The 26,348-nt window shown below is 29.0% G+C and overlaps 2 protein-coding genes across 2 annotated transcripts; both read right to left on the minus strand.

Annotated features, from left to right (window-relative positions):
• Nucleotides 1-1,871: 1,871 nt before the first annotated feature.
• On the minus strand, nt 1,872-12,481 carry LOC130817793 (glucomannan 4-beta-mannosyltransferase 9-like). Its single transcript, XM_057683690.1, has 9 exons — nt 11,854-12,481; nt 11,362-11,460; nt 11,008-11,260; nt 6,945-7,055; nt 5,893-6,029; nt 5,409-5,522; nt 4,263-4,462; nt 3,316-3,510; nt 1,872-2,567 (listed from the first exon to the last, which is right to left on the minus strand). Exons 1-9 carry the CDS (start codon nt 12,157-12,159, stop codon nt 2,408-2,410), a joined length of 1,575 nt encoding a protein of 524 aa, XP_057539673.1. The 5' UTR covers nt 12,160-12,481; the 3' UTR covers nt 1,872-2,407.
• A 4,293-nt stretch (nt 12,482-16,774) lies between these two features.
• Nucleotides 16,775-25,568, minus strand: LOC130817960 (uncharacterized). Its single transcript, XM_057683951.1, has 5 exons — nt 25,296-25,568; nt 23,980-24,549; nt 22,381-22,469; nt 20,223-20,322; nt 16,775-17,559 (listed from the first exon to the last, which is right to left on the minus strand). The coding sequence occupies exons 1-5, from the start codon at nt 25,443-25,445 to the stop codon at nt 17,374-17,376; spliced, it is 1,095 nt and encodes a 364-aa protein (XP_057539934.1). The 5' UTR covers nt 25,446-25,568; the 3' UTR covers nt 16,775-17,373.
• Nucleotides 25,569-26,348: the final 780 nt, after the last annotated feature.

The following is a 26,348-nucleotide window of genomic DNA, read 5'->3' on the forward strand; positions in this document are numbered from 1 at the left end:
GTTAAGTTCTTTAATTCATCATTTTGTAAGTTTTTTCCACATAGTAGCATCCAGTTTTTGTTTATTTCACAATTTTAGCATTTAATTCACCAATTTAATGTTTAATTCATCGTTTAATTCATTAACGCACATAAATGTTGTAATAATTTTGTTTTCATTCAAATTGTTGTCATTATAAAGTTCAAAAGGTAAGTAGCTAAGCACTAATACTAATACATATTTACTTAAAGTAAAATTAGAGATAATTCTAATAATAAATGCAAGTATTTTCCTACTAAAAAAGATTTGCTATAAAAAAGTTACCTATTTATTTATCTTTTTCTTTACAATTTATGAAAAAAAAATGTATAAACCAATGTTACAAAAAGCTAATGATTAACGCCGTTAACAAACAAGAAAACGGCAAGTAGGATTTGGTGTTGATGGAGACGATGGGGAACCAGTGTTTATAACCTCTAACAAAACCTTAGCCTTTTGTTGTATCCACATTATTTCTAATTTAGCTTGAAGTATATATGTATTAGTATTAGTGCTTGGCTATTTACCTTTTGAACTTTATAATGTCAACAATTTAAATGAAAATAGAATTATTACAACATTTATAGGCGTTAATAAATTAAACGGTGAATTAAACATTAAATTGGTGAATTAAACGGAATTTAACAAGAACTTAACGGAAAATGCTGCGGCAATTAGTTTGTGCATAAATTGGATGCTATCATGTGAAATTTTCTTAAAAAACTGCTACCACTGACATTTCATTAAAATTGAATGCTACCATGTCAAATTTTCTTAAATTTAAAGAAATAAAAAAGTACTAAATATTTAATTGTTTCTGATCATGATCGAAACTCATAGTCATTATTTTAATACATTTAAGAGAAGAAAAGACGCATGGGATACAAATATGCTAAAGGCCTTAACTTGATTCAAATAAAATTCATTTTGTACTCTAAAGTCATACCATTGGTGATTAGTTTTGTATGTCCAAATAATTTCATCTTTCGTTACCAACAACGAAAATTTGTACATTAACTTATTTTTATTTGTTAATAAAAATTAAGTTGTGATATATTTTGATTAAAAATTAAATAATTTATAATATAATTAAAAATCATTTATGGAGCAATTTTTTAAATAATTATTTCATAATTTGATTTAATTAACTTTAAATAAAATTTGAAAGTAATTTAATAAATTATATTAAGTTACAGTATTATATCTAAATATCTTTATAAGTACTATATTCTGAGACAAATACAAATATAATAGTTGTACAATTTAAACCCACGCAGCAGATATTAAGTCTTTATTATTAAACATTTAAAAAAGAATATTTTAAAATAAATTGATCCTTGGTGATGCTTTATGAAAGATTTTGTATCACCAAGTCATGGTTTATATATAAATAAACGTTTTTTCGCTTTAAAATTTATGTTGTTGAAATTATTGCTCGATCATAGACTATTTTAATTTAATCCATCTTTTTAAATTTTGTTGTTTATTGTAACATTTAAGTTAAAAAAATAATATGGCAATTGGACTATTATCTCAGTGATTAAAAATTTGATAAATAACTATAATTTATTTGAAAATTAAAAATATGTTCAAATAATTATAATCCATAGTTTTAATAGGATAAAAGAAATTAAATATGTATATTTGGATGAATGATTTGAAAATTAGGTGAAAATATTTTTTAATCAATTCATATTTTAACTCATATAATTTATATTCATACATCATCTGTGTTTAACTTATGATTAATTTTTATTAATTGAACTTCATATATTTTCATAAAATTCAAAATATATATATATAATATATATTATATAAAATGAATTTAGAATTCAAATTCATGTAAATATTGTGAAATTAATAATTAGAATTTTTATTCTAATTTTTGTTCATGGTACAAATATCAATATATAAAAATAATTTTTGTTCATATCCTTTTAGAACTATCATATATCATAACTCAAAAAAAAAAAAAAAACATTCTAAAATTTTGAGACACAAAAAAACATGTCCTTATTGCTAAACCCTTTATATGGAGAAATCAATAACTCACCACTTCTTTAATTGTTTAATAGGGAGTATATCTAGGTACAAATAAAGAATAACATTTGTATAGGTAACTTACAAAAAGTTACAATAGTCAAAATTCAACCAAAATATCATTTAAATTACAAGGTAGGCTGAGAAAAGGACGGGGCTAATATGAGAATCTAACCCAGAACCTTATCTTAAGGAAGCGGTATTTACTTCAATTGAAACAAAACCCAATGATTAAAACATTGTTACAAAACAAAAAATTTGTATATGTTGCTTAGGGGGGAAGTCACAATAGGTTTACATAACTTATCCAAATAAATTAAAACACATAAAATGTGGTTGTTTTTAGTTATTAAGAGGGGACAAAGGTGCCAATGTAGCCAAATCCAGCAATGAAGAAAGCTAAGGATTGCATGAAGAGGTAGATGAAGTAATGGTTTTTCCCATATGAAACATCATAGCATCCACAAATGAATAGATATGCTCCCACCATTAACTCCAATATATGTAGTCTGAAATCATATTAAAATGGCTCGTTAAATCATATATATTCATTTATGTGAATTTGTATATAATAGGATATTTGGAAAACAGTTGGTAGATGATTGAAGTGGTTAATTTGACCACCTGATTGTATCATCCAATTAGAGAATCTGATTTTGAGCACGTCGCTAAGAGTGCAGTTTATTCAAAAACACCTTATTTATAACAATAAGCTCTGGTTTGACCAACATACCATCAATTTGTACCAAAATAAGCTAAAATTGTTCAATAAACTATTGGAAAATTTAATTTTAAAAATCCCACCTTTTAATTATTTTTTAAAAATCCCACCTTTATACTACGTTTTCTTATAAAAATCCGACCTTTTGGTTCTTAATTTGTTTATTGCTGAATGTTGCAAGTAACTTAATGAGGTCAATACTTAAAAAGGGCAATATAAAGGTTGGATTTTAAAAAATGATCGAAATGTAGGATTTTTAAAAGACAACGAGCAAAAGGTAGAATTTTTAAAATTAACTTTCCTAAACTTTTTACCAAATACGCATAATATTCATATCAACGGCTGAAAATAAGTTAAAATTATTTCTTTAAAACGTTAAGTAAATTAATTTTTATCCCCTCTTCACTTTTCAGCATTTTTATTTTTCTCACCTTAGTTTATTTTTCCGGTTAAAAAATTATTATCGCTTCGTGGATAATATTTTTATAACACTAAATACTCTATAATTGAAAAATAAAAGATAAAAAAGGACTTACTTTTCTCCAATTTTGGTTCGAGGGTTCTTGATTGATTTGGTCCCAAATTTATTCTTAAGGGCATCACCCAATTTTTCAGTAACAACCCATTCATTAACTCTCCCAGCCTCCAAAAGTCCTATAAAAGTTGCTTTTGTCCTATGTAAAGACATTACATTCTCGAATAAAATCCAAAACACTACTAGATGAAGAGACCTGCATTTTTTTTAATTAATATTACATTTCTTGTCCACCAAAAATAATAATAATAATAATAATAATAATAATAATTAGCATTTTCACTGTTTCATATTGTTATTTACGTTTGAAAAATGTCATACATGGGATTATAGATGTAAAAAAGTTAAAATGTATTTATTGTGAAATCTTATTAAATTTGTCTCAATATATAGAATTTTAATATATATTTTTTATAAAATGTATAGATAGATATTACTGCTCAATTTTATTTAGAAAACTTGGAAGAAAAAAAAGTCAAACGTAACTAAAGTTGTGCAATGGGCTAAGTGCCCATTAAGGTCCAGATTCTGTCCTTAAATATGTCGGCTTTAAAATGGACTCTTTATAAATAAATTGGATTTTAAACGAGCTCTTTGTTTTCTATAAATTTATCGGCAAGTCTTATATGAGATTATATCACTATGAGACGAGCCAATATAATTCGTCTATCTACTTGAATTAGTCCAAAAGAGATAGTCTCACCGTGAGACCGTCTCATTTTAAAATTTGTGTAAATAAGTTATTCTTGTGAGAGACCATCTTTCAAAGAGACAGCTTCAAAATAAGAAGTTCACATTCTTATTATCTTTTTAATTTTTATTTATTGAGCTATTTAGCCTATGTATAGTATGTCTCTTGAAAAGACTGTCTCTTATAATAATTTGTGACATAACCAAACATTGTGAAACCGAAGGGAATTTAATTAGTTAGTCCAAGAAAAAAAAAACCTTGGGGTTCCAACAGCATTAAGGAGAGTAATAGTGGTAGGAATATAAACAGCTCCCCATTTGGGCACTTGCACATCTGGGACCAAAACTGTGGCTGGAAGTACCACACAGTAGAATATGAAGGTTACAATGTGAGCTACTATCTTCCTTACAAAGAAGAAACTGTATATCACATGGACTTTCTTCCACAAAGACACTTTCTGCAACATATCAGAGACCATCATGTTAGGAGTAGAGTAAAAATACATTATAATTAATCTTTTAAGTTAAGCCCCATGTATTTTACATTTTTTTTAAATTTTAAAACCTAAAAACAAGTAACGATAAAAGCTATAGTAAACTAAAAGGCTAAGTTATTATAATTTACGGGTTTTATTCGATTAGATACCTTGCATTCACTCTAAACCATCGCGGCACCATGTTTATGAATATATATATATATATATATATATATATATATATATATATATATATATATATATGTTAATGGCATTTGTGTATTCAAATCGAATTTTCGTACATGTATGAATGTACGTGTACGACTTGTCTATTTTATTTTTAAAAAAAGTCTTAACAAATAGAGTCGTTTCAAAAAGTTTAGGGGTTATGTGCAAAATCTTTATTTTGCGCCTTATTTATAGTAAATATATTTATTTTATTAATAAATTTAACATATTTTTTAATTAACTTTTTTATATACGAGAGACAAAGGGGCCCTAAACGATCGATCACCTCACACACCCTCAAAAATCCATGTCATTACAAAATATATCAAATTGAAGTGTTTAAGTTTTGTATATCTATGTCCGATTGATACCTTATTATGAAATTGAATTAAAATAAAGGCATTGATGTGCTCTTTGTATTCAAATTCTCTATGTTATGATACGGATATTTAAAATAAAAGAAAGAGTCCGAGCAACAGAAATATATATTATCACAAATTTCTTCATGAGATAATGTTATAGTAAGATCAACTCTATTAGATTGAGTCATATACATTTATTGTGTTTAATTATAATTTTAAAGTGATTAATTAGAAAAATTAGCTAATTATATAAATTTTCCTCATAAGACAGTCTCATACAAGAGAAGTTGATTTTATTACTTAAAATGATTCGTTTGAGCAGTGAAATTGATATATACCTTATTATGAATGATTTCAGCAACCATTTTTCTAAAGAGATTAGCAGGGCCACATGACCATCTGTGTTGTTGGTAACGGTATGCTTTGAATGTACTTGGTAGTTCATTTTTCACCTACAATATCAATATATTGTTGGTCATATATATTAGGAGTACTAAATATTTTTGGTCATATAAATTAGGAAAACTAAATATTTTAATTATGAAAATTGACTCTAAAAACTAATCTCTATAAACATTAAAATTCCGAAAATTACTATAAAAAATAATAAAAGAGAAAGTAATAAACAAACAGCCTCGAAGACCTAATAATTACCAATCTTATAATTAAACTCGACTTTGATCTGACTTCAAAATGAATCTAAACGTATATATGTAAAAATCAATGTAGACACAAAACTCAATTTCGAACCAATCTGAAATATTTGACCTAAAATCATCTCGTTAATCCGAATAAACACCTCTAAACTAATAGGGTGGTTACCTTAAGATCACCCACATAAACAAATTTCCAACCCTTAAGACTGGCTCGTACAGCCAAGTCCATGTCCTCCACGGTGGTTCTATCTTTCCAACCACCAGCCTCATTTATTGCTGATATCCTCCACACTCCAGCTGTTCCTGCATATACAATTATATCCCATTAATTAGTTAAGAGTTAAGACTTATATCAACCTCTAGTGGCGAAATCAGAACTTAAGGTGGGAATATGTAGACTAAAAGACCGGACTATATAATTGTTTAAGGGATCAAAATGCATAAAATATTACGAATATTTTCATTATATCAACTTTTTAGTATTTTATTACGTATAAATTTTGATATCAACAATCAAAACAACATAGTGAAGGAGTTTGATTCTCACTTAGCTCTTTTCTTTTCTTAGCCTATTCGATAATCTCAAGAATAATGTATTGAACTGTGTAAAAGGTAAAACAATGCAACTATATAAAAAATAGAGAAAGTATTTTATTTTTTTTGTCATTTACTATTTATTTTGAAAGTATGTTTTACTATTTTAAACCAAAACAAAAACACAAATTCATAAACGCATGAGACGGTCTCATAATGAGATTATTATGTTGGGCTGACTCATATATGTACAATAACGGTCCGTTTAGTTAGTAGTATTAAATGGTCATAATGAGAATGATTTATAGTGTAAAATTTCATCAATAGTTTTATATTATTCTCATGGTGATGAAACTTTGATCATAAAAAAGTTTTTTTGTTTACAAATTTCCATTACCGTCTAATACCACCTATTCCAATGGTAATACATTAGAATGAATTTTATGAAGAAAATGGTATGATTGAAGTTAGACAAGCATTGCCAACAAGGTAGTCAAGAGATTTTTCAACCAAAATTACACTAGTTTTCATTCCTATTATTACCGTTTATTCTCACCTACTAAACAAGCTGTTAGTATCTTAAAGTGCTCAATTAAAAAAATATACTAATTATATAGGTTGATCTCATAGTAACGATCTGATAATAGATGAGTTAAAACAAAAATAAAGTTGTGAGATAGTTACCATTAAATCCGAAGAAGGCATATGTAGAAGACCCAACTTCTTGCTCCACTGTGAAATGATAATCTAATGACATTTCTTGCATCCTCGTCATCAAGCATTCGTCCGCATTCACTATTATTATTTGTTTCATATTAACAAACAAACATTAATATTATAATTATATTTTTTAAACTATCAAAAACATATTAATTTATAAAAAAATTAATCCGTGTATAATTTTATATCAACATCATCAAACCCCATAAGTCCGTACATACCGCTTATAGAAATTATAATCAGAATTTAAATTCTAAAAATAGTAGGATGAGGAAAGACTATACTTAATTAAATTAGATAAGAATGTTACGGTAAGTGATACTATCAACGCAATTACTATTTATTATATTATATTATATTATATTATATTATTTTCAAATCGGAAAATTAAAAAATAAAATGATATAATAGTTTTACTAAAAACATGGCAATAAAGAATGTTGCATGTTTGGTCTTGAATATTTGGCAGCATTTTGGTTGAATGGGGTCCATATGTAATGTAATTCTGTGCTGGAGAAAGAAGACCGCTCAGGCCACTGATTAATGTTAAAACTACAATAAATTATAATCCGTCCTAATGTGATCGAATTAAAAAAGTCTAAATCTTATGTCAGACCGTCTTACTTGTTACATATTTTTTATTGGTCCGACCTAATTATATATATTTTTATCAATTTTACAATGTCAATTTCAAGAGTTAAAAAGAGTAATTTGAAGACTTAAAAAGGTCAATTTCAATACTTAAAAGAACAATTTCAAGACTTAAAAGACTATTTAAAAGTCTTAAAATTCCCATTTCAACTTCGAGGTAGGGTGACTCCAACAATAAAATTGGCTTTTTAAGTTTTAAAATTGTCCTTTATGTCTTTAAATTAGTATATTAGAATTTATTAAAAAAAAATTAGATCTGAACCAATTGCATGACTTAGGTTGTCTCACAGGAGAAAGAAAATAAATTATATAGATAACATTAAATAAAGTTTAAATGTGCGGTTGAATTTAATTAAAATAAAAATTTATGTTAATGTAAATTGAAAAGGTAAATCATTGGCTAGAGTGAGAAAATTTATAAAAGACCCACAAATAAATTCTAATTCTTACCTTACATATGAATAAATAGATAAATCAATAAATGAAAGTAGGAATGTCACTGGAGGTTTTGGATAAATATTAAATATAGTACATTTATTTGTTAATCTGTGTATATTTTCAAAATTTTAAAAAATACATGGATTGCCAACACTTTATATTTCATCCCCACAAGATTTTGTGATTTATCCTTTGCTTCGTATTAAGAAGTATATAGTGTTAGTATACAAAGGATCAATTCTAAAAATTAAGTAAAATAATTATTGTGTCTCAATAAAATAATTTATTTTAAATTGTGCTAAAAATTCAGGTATTCCATCCATATATTAATAAGAAAAACATGTACATAATTTTGTAATAATTAAAATATCAAAAATTATTCTTGTAAATGACGGTCTCTTTGAGAGATCATCCCTAATTTTTTAAGCCCATTATTATTTTTTAGTTTAATTAAATTTTAATGGGTTGAACATGAAAAATGTCTAAAAAAAAGTCGATCTTTCAGAATACCAATTGTTGAAAAAATGGCATGACTTTAGATGAATGATAATGGTTGAAGATCTTGGTGGGTAGAGAGGTTACCAAATCAACTAATTTACAATAAGTTTTATTAGCATTTTTAAAATTAATTGATTAAATTAATTGATAAAATTTTCAATCGGCTAAAAACTATCGGTCAAAATTCTAGTACACGAATAAAAGAAAAAGAAATAAAATTTTATAGTAAAAGAATTGTAAATAAAAAAGTAAACAAAAAAAGTGATATGAATGGTGGAATAGACAGCACTTTAAGTAAGGAGTAGGTTGAAGGATCACAGTTCACATAAGGTAGCTTCTCAACCACAAAGGAAGGAAGAAACAAAAGTAGAAACAAAAACAAAGTCAATAAAGATGTATACATTAACCCTAATTAAAGAAAATAACAAATAAATAATAAAAACAAATGTGAGCACCGACACTCTTCCTAACTATGATTTGTTAAGTTTGAACATCAAGAGAGTACTACTGCATTGTCTACATCTCACACATTGTGGGCCACCCTAGCCACTAAAGTAGGTACCACACATAACACAAAGCCCAAGAAATTGAAAATATTAGAGAATAAATATAGTTGGGTATGAACAGGGTTGGGAAAGAAAGGAAGACGATAATTCATATTCTATCTATTTATATTTTTATGAGCGGAATACATTGAGTATGATGATGATAAAATGTTATGGGATTATTTTTAAAATAAAAATGTGTTAAATTTATTAGAACATAATTAAATAAAAAAATAAAGCAAATTCAGTGGATTGAAAAAGAACTTGTTATTTTCACCAAAAGAAAAATCACGCAAGTATTCTTTGATCTCACCCACTTGTTTCATTTAATTTGCTATATTATATTTTGCCACTCTTTTTACTTGCATCTAGACCAATTTTTACATTGTGTAATGGTCTATTGTATTTTATATATTGTGGTTATTATACAAGAAAAAATATACTAATATTTAGTTTTATTTGTTTCATTGCAAATCTGCATATTATCAAACTTTTATAATTTTAATTATGTATAACCCATATTTAAATTCATCTGAAAATATCAATTAGAAAATGTAACAAATTAATTGAAATTAAAGAGTAGTTATATTATTATATATTTTCTTTTAGTACACAAATATTTAATAGAATATAGAAAGTATATTAGAGTATATTGTTTCTAATTATTTTGACCAAGGGGATCATAAATAGCAATTTGATTGGGACACTAGCTAGAGTAATAAAATAAGCAACCTTTTTAACTATAATACGAACATGATTGTTTAATGTTCAACTATTAGCATGTGTTAATTACTCTTTAGCTTTGATTAATTATTTCTTACTTTTTTACTTAACTTTCACTTTCATACTAAGATCATGCTCTTCATTTTAATAATAATTATTATAATCATTTGATTACCCTTTATTATTTTAAAATAAACAATTCAACAATGTTGTTGGAAATCAAATAATCAATTAATTAACTAATATGATTAGAATTCCCAATGACTTCAAATAACAAAACACAAAAAATATTTGATAAAGACAATGTACAAATATAATAATACTCTCTTCGTTTCAGTTTGTTGGTTACAATTTGATTGTTATCGTATTTTGATCAAAGTGTGACAAACAAATTATAACGAAATGAGTCATTATTAATATATTTAGTATATCCTGCTCATAGAATTCAAAATCTGAATCTAATGAAGAGTAGAAGACGATAAATCATACCTTTATTAAGAATCAAGCATAGAGAGTACCAATAATCAATAATCACTAATAATAATAATAATAATAATTAATAATCACAATACTCTCTCTGTCTCTAAGAGATTGTCACACTTTTCTTTTTAATATGTCCCTTTTACTTTCCTATAATGTCTATTATTTTCTTTTATTTTCATCCACCCATTTCAGCTTTTTATTAATACGATCCACACAATTTAAATGGTTTACCATTTATTAATCTTTGTGCTAATATATGACAATTGTGGCAAATTCTTTTTACCTCACTCATTTTGGTTACTAGAATTTCTTTTTACAAAATTCCGACTACTTTTTTATATTCTCATCAATACATTTCAACTATCCATTAAAATAATAATAATAATAATTAATAAATTGATATTAATAATTTAAACTTTTACCTATCTGTTGTGAATAATCCCACCTTTAAATTATTTTTTAATAATCTAACATTTACCCTTACTTTGCTATCAGCATACCCGATAAATATATGCTAATAGCAAACTAAAGGTAAAGGTTGGACTATTAAAAAATAATTTGAATGTGGAATCATTTACAGAGGATGGGTGAAGGTTGGATTATTAATATAATTTTCCTAGTAATAATAATAAAAATAAATAAATAAATAAATAAATAAATAAGAATAAAAAAAGGAAAAAGAAAAATACCAAATTTCCAACGAGCTTGAACAAGAGCAATGTGAGGATTATGAAGAAGAAAAGGGATAGTACGCCAAAGAAAATCGGGTTCGGGTTGAAAATCAGCATCAAAGATAGCAACAAAATCACATTCATTTACATAATTATGTTTCATTCCTTCTTTCAAAGCCCCTGCTTTGTACCCTTTTCTGTTGTCTCTTATCTCATATTTTATGTTTATTCCTTTGCTTCCCCATCTTTGACATTCCATTTCTACTAAATTCTGTTCATTTTTTTTTTTTATTTTTTATCAATTAATTATCTAATAATATAATATCATATAATATTAAATCAATATAATAATTAATCTCGAATGAGTAATACCTTAGTAATTGGATCAGTTGAGTCATCTAACACTTGGATTATGATCCGATCCGACGGCCATGAAAGCCCACATGCTGCTCCAATGGATAATTGATATACCTATTTTGGTACCACCATGTACATAATAAATACAACATTAATGGGTAATTAGAAAAAAAATTCTCAAATAATTGTTTTTTATAAATTGAATACAAAATGGAAATATGAACGCCTTTTTAAAAAAAAAAAAGTTTTACTAAAAGACGATATCTCACAAAAGCAGTCGAACATATAATGATTCGGTGAGAATTCCTACCAACAAGGGGAGAACTCTTAGACGAGTTATAAAAAAAGACATCAACCACCAGACTAATCTATATAACTATTTAGGCTTTTTATTTTGTCTTTATAATAAGAGTTTGATTCTTAGCATTCGTAAAAATGTTCATAATAAAATAAAAATGCTAGACTAATAAGAAAAATATTATAAAAAATAGTAAAATATAGTGGTACCTCTTTTTCATTATACATAGGAATTTGAACAAGAACCATAGGATAATTAGAGTTAGCCAACTCTAAATCATCTTTTAAAGGTTCCCAATTATACCTTTTTTCAGGTTTACGCCCAAAGATTTTAACCAAAAGGATAACAACCCCCATATAAAGTCTTTCCACAAATAGCATAATGGACATACCCAAACATATTGTAACTAATAATTTAAGCAAAGGAACAATTAATGGAGATTTGGCTTGTTCCCAAATTAAACCCATTTGGTTTCTACCTTCTACACCCTCAAAAGATAATGAAATTTTATCCATTTTTTAATGGGTTTTTTTTAAAATTTTTATTGGGTATAATGCTAAATAATTAATGGGAATTTATAAAGATAGTAGTAGTACAATTTACAATGTTTTCTTTGCTAGAAAGGCAAGTATTTAGGCTTGTATATGAAGGTGTTTTAAGTGGTAAAAAATGTGGATGGTTTTGTGTCAGGAAATGAAATGAGAATAGGGAAGATTGAGAAGCAAAGTTAGGAGAAATGGGTTTAGGAATAGAAAGAGAAAAGAGGAAGGAGAGACAATGTGGTGTGTCTCTAAAGGTAATGAATGCAATTGAGGGTCTTACTTATATTTGTGCTCCACACCCTACTAGAGTGTAGGAGTACACTCTACATACACATATTCATTGCTTAAAACTCAAGGTTTTTTTTTTTTTTTTTTTTTTTTTTTGATAGAATGAAAGATGTGTGTAAATTAAATTTAAAATTTTATCTAAAAAAGTAATATTTGCTATAATTAAAATAATACATGATTCTCTTAATGAAAGATGTGTCCATGCATTTTACGCACACATTCTTGCTACCTATTAAGTGATATTGTGTCATGCTAGTCTACCCATCCTTTTATTATGTCTTGTGTCAAATCATATCGTACTAAGTTGTGTCAGCTTGCTTCGTGCCAAATAGTAGTGTGTCAAGTCATACTATGTTTAAAGCCAATCTTGTCTGGGCCATTCCACGTGCTGACCTGGCCCACTTACATCATTGTTCAAGAATTTTTGAAATTGTTGAGCGAAAAAATAAAAAAAAGTAATTAAATAAGCGAAATTTTAAACAAATCCCAAAAGTAAGCGTCCAAACTCCAAAGCTGTGCTTTGGAGCTGTTCGCAGTTACTAACTGCGAACAGCATATAAGACAAACTAGTTGTTCGCAGTTGGTAACTGCGAACAGTTCAAAAAACACAAAATAACTGTTCGCAGTTAGACTGCGAACAGCAAAAAGACAAAATAGCTGTTCGCAGTTACTAACTGGGAACAACTATCTTGTCTTTTTTGACCTGTTCGCAGTTACTAACTGCGAACAGCTCCAAAGCACAGCTTTGGAATTTGGACGCTTACTTTTGGGAAAAGTTTAATTTATCGCTTATTTGATTAATTTTTTTTATTTTTTCGCTCAACTTTTTCAAATTTTCATTGTTCAAGGTGGAGCAAAAACTAATACAACAAATTTTAAAGCATGTTAATAATACTGTTCAAAATTACATAATTTATAAACTAAAGAAAAAGTACTATAATCTAACGTAAAAATATTATCAGAAGCCCTTTAATTTTTGTGGTCTTTTACGGTCGAAGACCTTATAAATTCTAAAGCTAAGTGTAGGGCTCTTTTAATTAATACTTCTACTATTAATTTATATTTGACAAATTTATTTTAAATAGATTAGAAAGGTGTAAATGTAATGTGCCTGTAGTGTACATGAAAAAGACTGCAAATCTACTTCTCCAAAGGCAGCAAATTTGTGGTGGTTGCTCAACAATATGCTATATAACTATGCACAGGCTGAGGCTACACGTACACACAATGGGCTTGTTTGCTACTGGTTTTTAGACGGACTTATTGGTTGATTTTTGACTTTTTTTTTAAGTTGGTTAAATAATTATTAAAATTATTTAATATGTTGTTTTTAAGCTGATTGAATAACTAGATATTAAATCAAAATCAAAAAGTTGCTCTAAACATAAAACTCTTTGCATTGGCTAATTTTTCATTTGCTTTTTGATTTATTGACCTGCATTTATTTATCGTAAATGATGAACGACTAAACTGATTATCTAATATTGTCAAACATTTTCATTAACAACTGTCAAGGTTGCTTGTAGGTTAAATAAGTGAATTGTTAAATGCCCTCGAAATCTACATTACTTACGTCTAAAAATATTCTATTAAAATTTTAGAATTAATCTAACAAAATTTAATCATAATCATATTAAAAAAAATGTTCGATTTTCAAATAACATAAATGTGAGATTTTTATAAATTAATCAAAATGTGGGATTTTTTTTATTCGTGAGGCTAAATGTAGGGTTAAAAGTGTTCAAAGTAAATCTAACGATCCGATATATACTTGACCTTGTAAACAAATTTAACTTTGACCCGACTTTAAAATAAATTTAAAAAATTATGTAAACCGAATATAAAACCCAATTTTAAACCCGTCTAAAAATATGATTCCAAATCCATCCGAACGAACAATATGTATGTGGACTTCACAATTTTAGTTTTCCAATAAATATTCATTCTTTCGGATAGTTGGTCCGACATATTTTGTTGGAAATTTAGGCATTTAATGCTCAATTATGTAAATGTTTTTTTATTTTCAATAAATTAATTTCTTTGCGGTGAGTAATTTATCCACATTTTTTTATGAGAACACAGTCATAAGCCAAAAATTTTGATATATAAATCAAAAATAACTCTACCGAAAACATAAAAAAAAATTGAATAGAGCTCCACTATAATTTAAAATTGACCGTTTTGAGATAAAGAATCGATAATTGAAATGGTGATTTTGTACAAAATTAAAAATTAAAGTCAATTCTAATTTAAGCAAAAAAATCAGAATGTATGAAGAAGGAAAATTCATATATAAAACCATTGAAATTGATATATACTAGTATTGGTTTTATCATTCAATCACATAAACTAAAAAATTTAAATTAATGGTTAAAGCTGTAAAATTTTATAAATTTTATATGCCTTCTCACGTGAACACTCTTCCGTTAGAAGTATGGATGAAACACATTATCATCTTCACACATAATGCTAAATATTCGAAAATTTTATGTTGACAATATTATAGAAAGTTTGATTGCCCAAATGTATCCCGATCATAAAAAAACTATGCTTAGATTCTATAGAGGGAAAAAGACGATAACTCAGTCATATCTATAAAAAGAGGATGTGAAAAGTTTTATTTAATTTAATAATATTAATTATTTAAAAGTAATGGAGCAGGAATAGTCCCAATTGTTAGTGATAGAGATTGTCTAATTAGAACTCCAAAACACCTGCCGACAATATTATGGTGTTGACAATGATTGTCCATTTTCCCAAATCCAGATCTTCTACTTGCTCATACTTTCATACAAATGCCTTCAAATTTGTATATTATATCATAAAAGTATAATTAAAAATAATAAAAAATTAATATCATAAAAGTATATGATTAGATGATTTCAATAATTTCACACTTAATAATATAAAGTTAATATTTTTTTCTTATATATCAACTGCAATATATAAAATAACTTTAAATGATAAATAACGTCAATTACTGTAATGTAGTAAAAACTTCATAACAGAGATAGTATTACATAAATAGTATTTACATTATTTATCACAAATTCTTAATTAAGACAGTCCATTCAGATTGAGTTAAATGTCTAATTAAATTATTTAAAACATACACTTTAAATATCAAAATACTCATTTATTAATTTTGTGCAATTATCTATCTCACAATAAGATGATGTGATATAAGATTTGCTCATATACTCTTAATGTTATAATATTAAGTTAATTAGAATATGTAAAATGTTTTGATCATTCAATTAAATAAAATATATATGTAAATGGTAATATTCTAGAGCCTACTATATCTTTGAGAGGGACCAATAAACTTGAACTTTTTTGGTCAAAAGCATCTTCATTGTTTATATTTGTTTGGTGAATCAATCATCTTAGTCCTAAATTAATCAATTTTATGGAGTTCAAATATCAAATCTAAAAGGTAAGATTACCTAATAAAGCATGTTACTCATGATTATATAATAATTATAAAATTAAATGTTTATTTAATTAGATAGCGTAAATAATTACATGAAATCTAAAATAGAATTGATAAAATATTTTAATAAGAGTTTAGATATAATTGCTATGCTTAGTGTGACTTGTTGATTTTTGTTAAAATTAAGACTAAAAAAAGAAAGTTATAGCACCAAGTATAAAAGATATACTATTTTAGTCCTATCATTGTAGCAATTAAATTTTTTTAACATAAACAATTTATTAGATTTACTGTCAAAGAAAATTAAAATTCAAAAAAGAAAAAAGGATACCGGTAAATGGAAAGATGAGAGAAAGAAAAAAATGAATCTAATATAAAAGATATATAATTCCAATAAGTAACACCTTAGAGGATGTATTTAGACAATTGTCTTTGGGTAAATTATTTGTCATATTTTACTTTTCAATTATTAGTTGATTAAATAACTAAAAAAATGATTGATAGACAATTTTAAGTTTATTGAAAAACTAAATTTAAAGCAAAAACTCAAAACCTACTTTGAATTGATTTTTCAATGACTTTTTGATTTATTTTTTTGTAATAAATAGCCAAAAGTCAACAACTAATTTTACCAGACATTTCTGTAATAACCAGCTAAACATAAAACAAAATAAAAAATTAATATGTCTTATTGGTCAAATAAGTCAATCAATTAATCCAACAACAAAATGTCACTCCAAAGTGATCGTGTTGAAATAAGAGATGAAATTAGATATATTATGAGTGTGATGAAAATATACCAAAATTGTTCTCTATTTACAGAGATAATAAAATAATATAAACATCGATTATAATTTTAACTCTGACTAATAAAAGAAATTACCAAAAAGATTTGATTAAAAAGTTATTGTATGTAATGTTTGAATGGTCGGATTATACAGCCCATCAATTTGGGGATCGTCCTTAATGTTTGGGGCACTTTTTCATATAAATGGGAATATGATTTATAGGGTGGATCCCAAATTGATCGCTTATTAAGAACACAACTAGCAAGAAGCCAAGCAAGTTTTTTGTGTATACAAATTGTTGTATAAGACGGTAACATTGAGAGACCCGCCTAATACATAAGTTATATAACTCATCTAGTACATATTATGAGAATATGAGCTTCTTGTTTGGGTTATCTCATCGAAAAATGATCTCTCACAAGAATAGCTCTTTTGTTTCCAAAAAAGAAGTGCAAACAATGATCCAACAGAGTCTAATAAAAATCGGAGCTTCAACGCTACTTTGTTGTACAACTTACAAAGATATGCTGCACAAACTCGTCTCCTCCTCGATTTTCAGAGGCGTTGTATTTGATTTCATCATCTCCAATCCAAGATAAATTCATTAAATCTATGCCTTTAACGATTTTGTTCCTCTTAGAATACAAAATTTGAAGAGCACTTCAGAGTTCAGATGTCTTAACTTTTAGTTTGATCGAGGCACAAAGTGTCGAAGGGTTTCCGGAGAATACTTTGAATTGCTTCAACATTGGAATCATTGGAGGAACCCTGGAAAACTATTGTGCAGGGATCCCCATTTATTGAACTTTTGATGAATTTAACCGCATCAAGGCAATTACAAAGATTATCCATTCCATCCAAAACCTGCTCAAACGATGATAGCTCAGTATGACACAAACACAGCACAATAATTTCAAAAAACTGGATGTACAAATTAGCATATAATAACAGGATATTACGAGCAAAGAAACAAAAATGACAATATGAATGGCACCTGAAAGCACAGCCCCCCAGAATATTAAAGATGAAAAACTAGAGAAGTAATAACTCACTCTAATACCAAAAAAAAAACACATTACGATTTGCTTCAAACAATGGTAATTACAAGTCGAAAACTAAGTTCTAAGATTGTGACCTTGTATTAGCCATATGATCAAAAAAGCCAGGGGAGACCTTCATTGTAGCCCTAATCTTGGTCCCCCTAATTTTTGTGTTTAAAAAATAACTTTGGCCCCCTCTAACTTATGGTCCAAAATCCGATATTGCAAAACCCATTCAATTGGATAAAATGTATGTTGGAAAGTAATAAAGCTTAGATAAAATCTCATTTGAGGGAATTACAGTTTCAGACTAAACAATATTAAGCCCTCCCCAATATTCAAGGGTATATGGAGTGATGCACTGCAATAACAACTCTATCTGCCATTAGGAAAGGAAGATCATGGCTTGTTAGGATATAGATGCTACATTAATCGTTGTACTTCCACTTGACACCTATTGTGCAACTAGAACACTTTCAATAACCTTTAGGGCTCGCTTGGATTGAGTGTAAATATTTAATTAGGTAAAAAAAAGTCATAAACAAAGTTAATTAGATAAAAGATTAAAGGAATTTGATTGTTAGAGAGGTGGAAGAATTGGTTAGAAAGTAATGAAAAATGGATAAAATAGCGATTAGTTCCCTCATATTGGGTATAAATTTACCCTAGGGGAGGGTGGGGGAATACTTTCCTCAAAATGAGGGAAATCATCCTCCTTATTTATTCAGCTTTTTTAGTTTACTCTCATTCTACCTCTTCACAATTATTTCAATTACTTCATTTGCACCTCTACTTACCTTTGTTTCATCAGTTTGACTTTTTTACTCTCTTAAATATTTACACTAAATCCAAGCGACCCCTTAATATTATCAGAATTTTTATCATTTTCATCCCTGCAAGCAGAGCCTTAATCTCGGTGGATTTATATAAACATAGGAGTAAAGCTTGGGACTATCAAAGGGTGGATTGACTAGAATGAGTGTTTCTCTTGCAACCAATTTCCAAAGGACAGCGCTCCAAAACAATCATTAGTAGAATTCTTGGGCTGTAATAATATTAGCAAATGAAGATTGTCAAAGGTCTAGGTTGGTCCAGCCCACAAATTGGTCAGTAGTAGAGGCCTAGAGAGACGCAAGAATCTAGTCCTTCTGCATTTCCTTGCAACTCTCGTCCAGAAAAACAAACAGCTAAGAAAGAGAAGGAAGGAGAGATAAAAACCAGGCACACAGCAAGTTGTTAGCGCCTAAACTTATTAGGTTTTCCATCTCAAGTCATACAAGGGTATCTTTTGCTGATGATCAGTAAATAGCATAACAATCCATTTTGTAGCAAGCAGAAACTTTGAACTCATCAATATTTACAAGGGAAAAGAAAAAAAGTACAAATCATTTATCATATTAAAGGGAATAATTCATGCACATTATGCTACAGATGCACATTTTAGTATAGGCATACTTTTTTTTTTGGTCGCAACCAAGTAATTGGCACAAAATTAAGGGAGGGAGAGAGAAAGATAGAGAAAAAGGGGGATCAAATGAGGCAATTGGGATGAGGGGAAGAAAATGTGAGAGCGCGGAGGAGAAGAGACGATTGAAAGATAGTGGTATAAAAATACCCAAAAAAGAAAAGATCCAACTAATATGGCATTTGCCAATATGGGGCGTGTTGCTGCTAAAAAGAAATGTGGGTAACAGGAAATTTTTCATTCATCAAAATTTTTGGTCCGCCTTAATGCTCACCTAGAAATTTTCCAGACTTCTCATTAGTTTCTATTCAAAATTCGGAAACTTCTATGGGGCTCTAGAGTCTAGATTACTCTTCGGGATGAGACTTATTTCAATTTTCTAATAGGAGTGTCTAAAAATAAATACCCCGCATTCAAAGATAATTTGGCATTTGGTGAAATCAATTTTTTTCCCAACAAATAATCAAAAGATTCACATTTGTATCTAAACTTAATGTCTTCCACATATAATACCTATGATATGCCTATCTAACACAGCAGAAAAGAAAAACAGTACTTCTCTTATCCTTCACGTTAATGGATTTAAACCATCAATTGCATAAATAATCCCTCAATCCCTGAATGTTTGCTCCATGCTCACAAAAACCTTGCATAAAAGGTTAAATAACGCATGTATTGAGAGAAAAAGGGAATAATTTGTTCAGCTCATGTCTTCCTTATCTAATTGTAACCGCTCATAAGGACTGTATAGCATCTGCATCCTCTACAACATAGGCAGATAGCTCTAAAGTCTCAACTCAAGTCACATGTCTCAAGTCTCAAGTCTCGAGTCTCAAGTGTTCTTCTATACCACTCCAACATTTAACATCTCACGCAAATTCCTTCGCGTATATTCAGCATTGATACGTGGAGTGTTATAGGTTACAGTGACAAGAATCAAATGGACCAATCACTCATGTGATGTGCAAGAGTGAAAGCAGCAAAGCAAATGCCTCACAGTTTTAAATTGTAATAACAATTACCAGTAAAGAAACCCCAGAGATATCAACTGCCTTCAGCAAAACAAGCTCCTTCAGCCGTTCAGGTGTCGCAATAACAAATTCAGGTTCACAACTCTTTAAGCTGCAGAAGAAGAAAGCAGATCATCAAAAAACTAATACTAAAGGAGTCACATCCATAGTGTAAAAACTAAAAAGCATGGCACATGGCACTTAATCCAAGCAAGCCGATATGGACTAATAATTTTTTTTCTATCTCAAAAGCTGTGAATTTAGAACTGTCAAAACGGTCGAGTGGGTGGATTTCAGATCTGGTCACTTTCGCTCAGGTCAATTTTCGATCGGGTTACCTTTGGATCGTGTCGATACGATTGTGAGGGGTTAAGATAGGATTCGGATCGACCCAACGGGGCAATAATTCTTTTTAAAAACTATTTTATCATTAATATTCTCCAAATAAGTAAATAAATAAAATAATTTATTTTAAATAATATTTTTTTATAAAAAAGAAACATTATACCAATTTTAAAACCACAAAAGAGAAATATTTTGACAGAACACAAAAATTGACTAGAAATATTGTGGACTTCGAAATGATATTGAACAAAAAAGGTTGAAAAAATTAAGAAAACAAGTCAAAATGGTCAAGTTCGGGTTACAGTTGGGTATGATTCAATTTTTGCTGTACTTCCGGGTCCATATTTTCAGGGTTATGACCCACTAATTTTCATTTGAGTTTCAAGTCGGATCAAATTTTGACAGGTGTAGTTAAAATTGATAACTGATAAGCACCTAAATATTAAACATGTTTAGGTCTTTAGTTACTTGGCGTATGTTGCTTGAAATGAAGTACAAAGGAAAAATTCCTTCAGAAGTAGAAATTAACAAGTAGTTTAGTAGGAAATATTACTTCGCAACCACTACTCTACCCCATCCCCTGCCCCACACCAAAAACTGACCACCACCCAATTCACCGGATCTGCAGCCCCGTCCCCTTGCTCACCGTCCTCCTCATCAACCCCATAACCCACCAACATAGATGACGGCAACAACCCAGGGTCCCCTCCCCTCAATCATCAATCAATCCAACCTCTGATCCTCTGAAGTCCTTTTGTTCCCGAGAGAAACGCCAATGTCATTTAAAATTTTCTCCACAAATATCCATTTCATATGTGCTGGCGCAGAAAGAGATTGATTTCATATCAAGTTATCTAGAAGAGATTATTTTTCACACTGAGAACAGTAACATGATTATTACTTATTTTCTTGATGAAATCTGCCTTAATGATTATTTTTCACACTAAGAACAGTACCGTGATTATTGCTTATTTTCTTGATGAAATCTGCCTTTATGATTTTTGTGTGAAGTTTAGTTTAATAGCTTAGAAAATTTTTACTTAATAAAAAGTAATTTACTTGTAAGGACATAAACAACTGATACAACACAGAAAAATCGTTCATCGGAGGACAAATAAGTAGAATATTAGATCATTCAAACACTCGGCATTTCACACCAGAAAACATGATCTAGCTACAATGTTCTACTGTAAGTCAAGATGATTGGAACATAATCAAATGGGTGGTGTGGGGGATTGCAGGGGAATGGGTGGGGAACTAGTTTAGGTTTTTCTTCCTTTTAAACCATTTGAACAAAAACTTTTGATTGTTAAAAATACATGTGGACCAGTGTGATTTTGCCTGTATCACTTTTGACCTGACCGGTTCAAGTGCTTGAAAAACAAATGCCCCTAAAAGTTAGAATTTTTAAATAAAATGTCAAAATTGAGATTTATGTACTTAAACACCACAAGGTTGGGATTTTTAATTTCAAATTCTCTCTAAAATTAAAGATCATTTCTATGGGATAAAGGTGCACGTGAGTTTCCCAACAAGACTATTACAATAGGAAATCAATATATCAGGCAGTGATTAACATCCTTTTATCAAATATACCAGTACTCAACACAATTGTTAAATCTACTAGTGCATTTTCTCCTAAGGCCTCTAAACAATACTTCGTGGTCCTGAGACTACACGATCAATATAAATTAAAGAGAAAAATTTATACACTTATCCTCAAAAATTGAAATTATGAAAAGAAAAGTACAACATATATCTATCAGCAATAGACAATAAGTGTTTACGCTAAATAATAAGTAAAACATTGAGATCCTAGACATACCCTTGAACTTGATGCTCGACTGAAGTACCAGGATGTAAACTCACAGTGTGTACGCCGAAGGCTTTTAAAGGCCTGCACACAGAACGCACCTGAAAGAAAACCAAACAAATCAAGTAAGACAAGCCTCCAAAAAAAACTTCAAAAAAGTCAAAATGTAATTAAACTTGTAATAGGACAAAATTCTTTTTCAGTAAGCAACCAAGGGTGTGCACTTTTTAAAATGTATTACAAGAGGATTGAAACGGAATATATCAAAATAGGCTCATTAAATCTTGTGCACCTTTTAATGTGAAGTTGCAAATGATGTGCTATAAATGGTTCATCGAAAACAACTTATTTGTTATCGGTAACTAGGGTAAGGATGTGTATATCCACCCCCCAAACGGCCAAACCCTGCTTATGTAAAAGTCTAGACTAAAGCCACTTAATTACATTGAGCCATTGGGGTAATAGAATGTTGATATAGCAAGGACTTCAATGCATATCCCTATATTTCAGTCTTGAATACATAAAAGTGATTCTAATTTACAATTCTAAATTCTTCCAAGTTTTGTACTAAATAAGAGCAAATTGGGTTCAAGGTAAGTATTTTTATGATATATTCTACAGCAGGGTTTTTGAACTTTGAGGGAAAAGTAATTCAACTATAAATGAAAACAGAGCTTAAGAGTTAAGATATTGATTATATTACAGGATTCTTCAGTAAATAACAAGTAAAACGAAAAAAAATCCATAATAATGAGAATAATGTTCACATATGCCAACATAGACTAAGAAATGACATGGATAATAGATCGTAATATGACGCACTATATATTTTTCTTTTTTATTTTTTTATGTATGGAGTACTATATTTTATACCAATAAGCTACAATTACAGAAATTGAAACATCAACTGTTCCATTATGTCATTATAATTTCCTCTCTTACTAATACTCTTTTTATACAATAAGCTAAAATTTCTTCATTGCTAGCTAAATATTCACCTTCTTCTCCGAGCAAGGGCCCCAACTAAAACATAAACATATACAGCAGGGACAACATCATCAATGAAATCAATAAAAGCAAAAATCATTATAGAAGTGTTTTTCAAAGAAAGTGTCCTCGAGGATTCCATATCCACATCAAAATTTTAAAAGGTTAACAACATTTTGAAAGCATGATCATAACTTAATTTTCTACCGATAATTAAAACTAGTATTTAATATTTACTGGATGTTGTCATGATCAATCCATTACTGTATAAATATTACTTAACAATAGTCGTCATTGTATAATCAAACACTACTTTTCATTCATTCTATTGAACGAGCCATCATAATCTATTAAGAGTATAAAATTGGTAATATTATGAGATTGATTCGAGATACAAGATGTATTACAAGGTCAACTTAAGTATTCAAAAAAATGATATGCAATGAGACAATATCACAGTTTAGCAAGAAGAGACTGGAAAAACAGAGGCAGAAGAGGAAGGGCTAGGAAACACAAGTATCATAGATATTAGAACACATATGCCATACATATACAACTAAAACAAGAAGCTAAGCTGTAAAATCCAGCTCACATCGGGAAAAGCTCAAAGTTATGCCAACTAACCTTACTCGCTCTTTCTGATGATGGTACAAGATATAACATGAATGGACCGGTAAAGCAAAAGCCATCATTCTCCTTCTGTGAAATGCTGTCTGCTGCTGTAGAGGCTATCCATGCTATTTGCTGTACAGATGGACCATTATTACTGCTCTCCAATATATCATTCCCTAAAAAGTAAGACTTCCAGAATTCAACTCCCCATGGGTCAAAAAATAAGAATTTGTCTTGATCTCCATCAAGCAAACCATCATCAACTAAAAGATTTTGTACAGTGTTTAAGCATGAGCAAATAAACTTAGATGGGCAATCACTTAAAGGAACACCCATTCCAAGAGATTGTAAACCTCCTTTTCCTAAATTTTTTCCAACAACAGACATCTCTTGTTGATTCTTCAACTCTGATTGCTTCAATCTTTTTTTCTTTTCACCATCTATGTATACTTGATCATCTTTGGAGATTTTCTTAATCTTTAATTGAGGCGGAATGCTTTTTCTTTTGCTTGTGCTAATATCTTGTTTTCCATGTGTCTCATTAAAAGGATCCTCTTGTGTGGGAAGACTAAAGCACATACCCTAAAATGTAACATATTAAATCATCATGAAGATGAAAATTAGCAAAAGCAACAGTAACTTCCCTAAATCTACAATATATAATTTTTTTTGTAGCAAATTTCTGAGCAATTAGAACAAAAACAACATTGGCATCAAAATAGAATGTCCATCCTCATATATACCCTTTACCTTTCTTGCTTTTAAGCAATTAAGGATTGTTCAATTTGGGGTTCCCCATTTTCCTCATTTTCATTTGTTTGGTTTGAAAGGGAATTAAAATGAAATATTAGGGTGGAAAAGCGTATTCCATCACTTCACAAACACATTCCACCAGAATTGGAACAAAAAAAAAATCCTCCACTATTCCATCACTTCACAAACACCTCCATTTCTTTAAAGAATTTTCAACCAAACAGAAAAAGTCAATCATCATTTTAAATTTCCATAGAACAAGAAGAAGGTTTACCTTCAACCAAGCACACCATTAGCATAAAAACAACATTGACTCCAAAATCCCCAATTACTTCGTTACTCATTACAGTAATCAACAAAAAACCATGTACAAAAGGGTAATTTTTCTCAATAACAAGGCAACATGCAATTAGCAAACATCATTTGACCATCAATTAAGTTGATTAGTGTTGGGCTTGACATTCAGCCATCAATTTGTTGTAATTCATTAAATTGTTCACTAACTATACAACTCAATCAATGAAACATTCAGAAGAAACAACAAACAAAAGAGGAAAGAAGACAAAGAGAGAGACCTGGCATTTGCGGCGCTTGCCGGATTGGCGACGCTTCTTGGCAGCAATAATAGAAGCAACACGAGCAGAAGTAGAGGAAGGATCCTTAGCAAGTTTCTTTCGAAGGGATTTATTCTTCTTCCTCAACTTTATGTCGTCGCCTTTCGCCATTGTTGAACAGATGATTTCAATGGAGGAAGAAAACTAGGGAACACTTTAACATAGGTTTCCCTAAACCCTCCCAACTCCCGAGCCCTCAACCCTTCATTCTACTACTACTGTTTTTTAACTCGTGTAACAACTCTCCTCTCTCGGTGACACGAAATTAAATAATTAGTTATTTAAGTCATAAATCTAATGTGTTTATCAATAAAATTATTTTATATGAAAATTTATAGACCAAATTTAGCTCATAAACATTTGATTAGATAACTAATAAAAAGAAAATAAAATTTTATTTTAAAAGAAATGTGTAGCTGAGATGAAAAATATATTAAATTTTCTATGAGAATTAAAGAAAAAAATGAGTTATAAGCAAAAACAAAAATTATGTGAATTTAATAAGATATATCATAAAAAGCAATATGAAAATTTTTTTATGGGCCGGATTAACAATATATGTTTAGTTTTTCTTTGACAATAAACGCAACCTCAACAACGAAAATTATGAATTAACTTAGTGTTTAATGTGTTTTGCTTTTGGCTTTCACCTTTTGACAATTAAAGTACTTCTAAATGGTATTTATTCTATTCATCAAGTTGATTTCAGGTAAGATATTTCGGGTTGTTTAAAACTGAGTCTTGTGTTCACATTGGTTATTACATTATTTAAAATTCCTTTGATGTTAAGTCAGAGTTGGGTTCAATTCTAAAGTCAAGTAAATATATCAATAAGTTTGTTTTAAACATCTTGAGCACTGTTGGAGGAACGCGTGAAAACCATAATATGTTTTGAACACTTCTTGAACCGAAGAAAACTTCAACCATTATTGTATAAGCGGTACAACCGTAAAGATGCGTTCAAAGTAGGAATATCCTTTGATATAAGATCTGAGCCAAATTCGTGAGTCTGAT

The sequence above is a fragment of the Amaranthus tricolor genome, chromosome 7, assembly GCF_026212465.1.
Source record: "Amaranthus tricolor cultivar Red isolate AtriRed21 chromosome 7, ASM2621246v1, whole genome shotgun sequence".
Taxonomy (NCBI): Eukaryota; Viridiplantae; Streptophyta; class Magnoliopsida; order Caryophyllales; family Amaranthaceae; genus Amaranthus; species Amaranthus tricolor.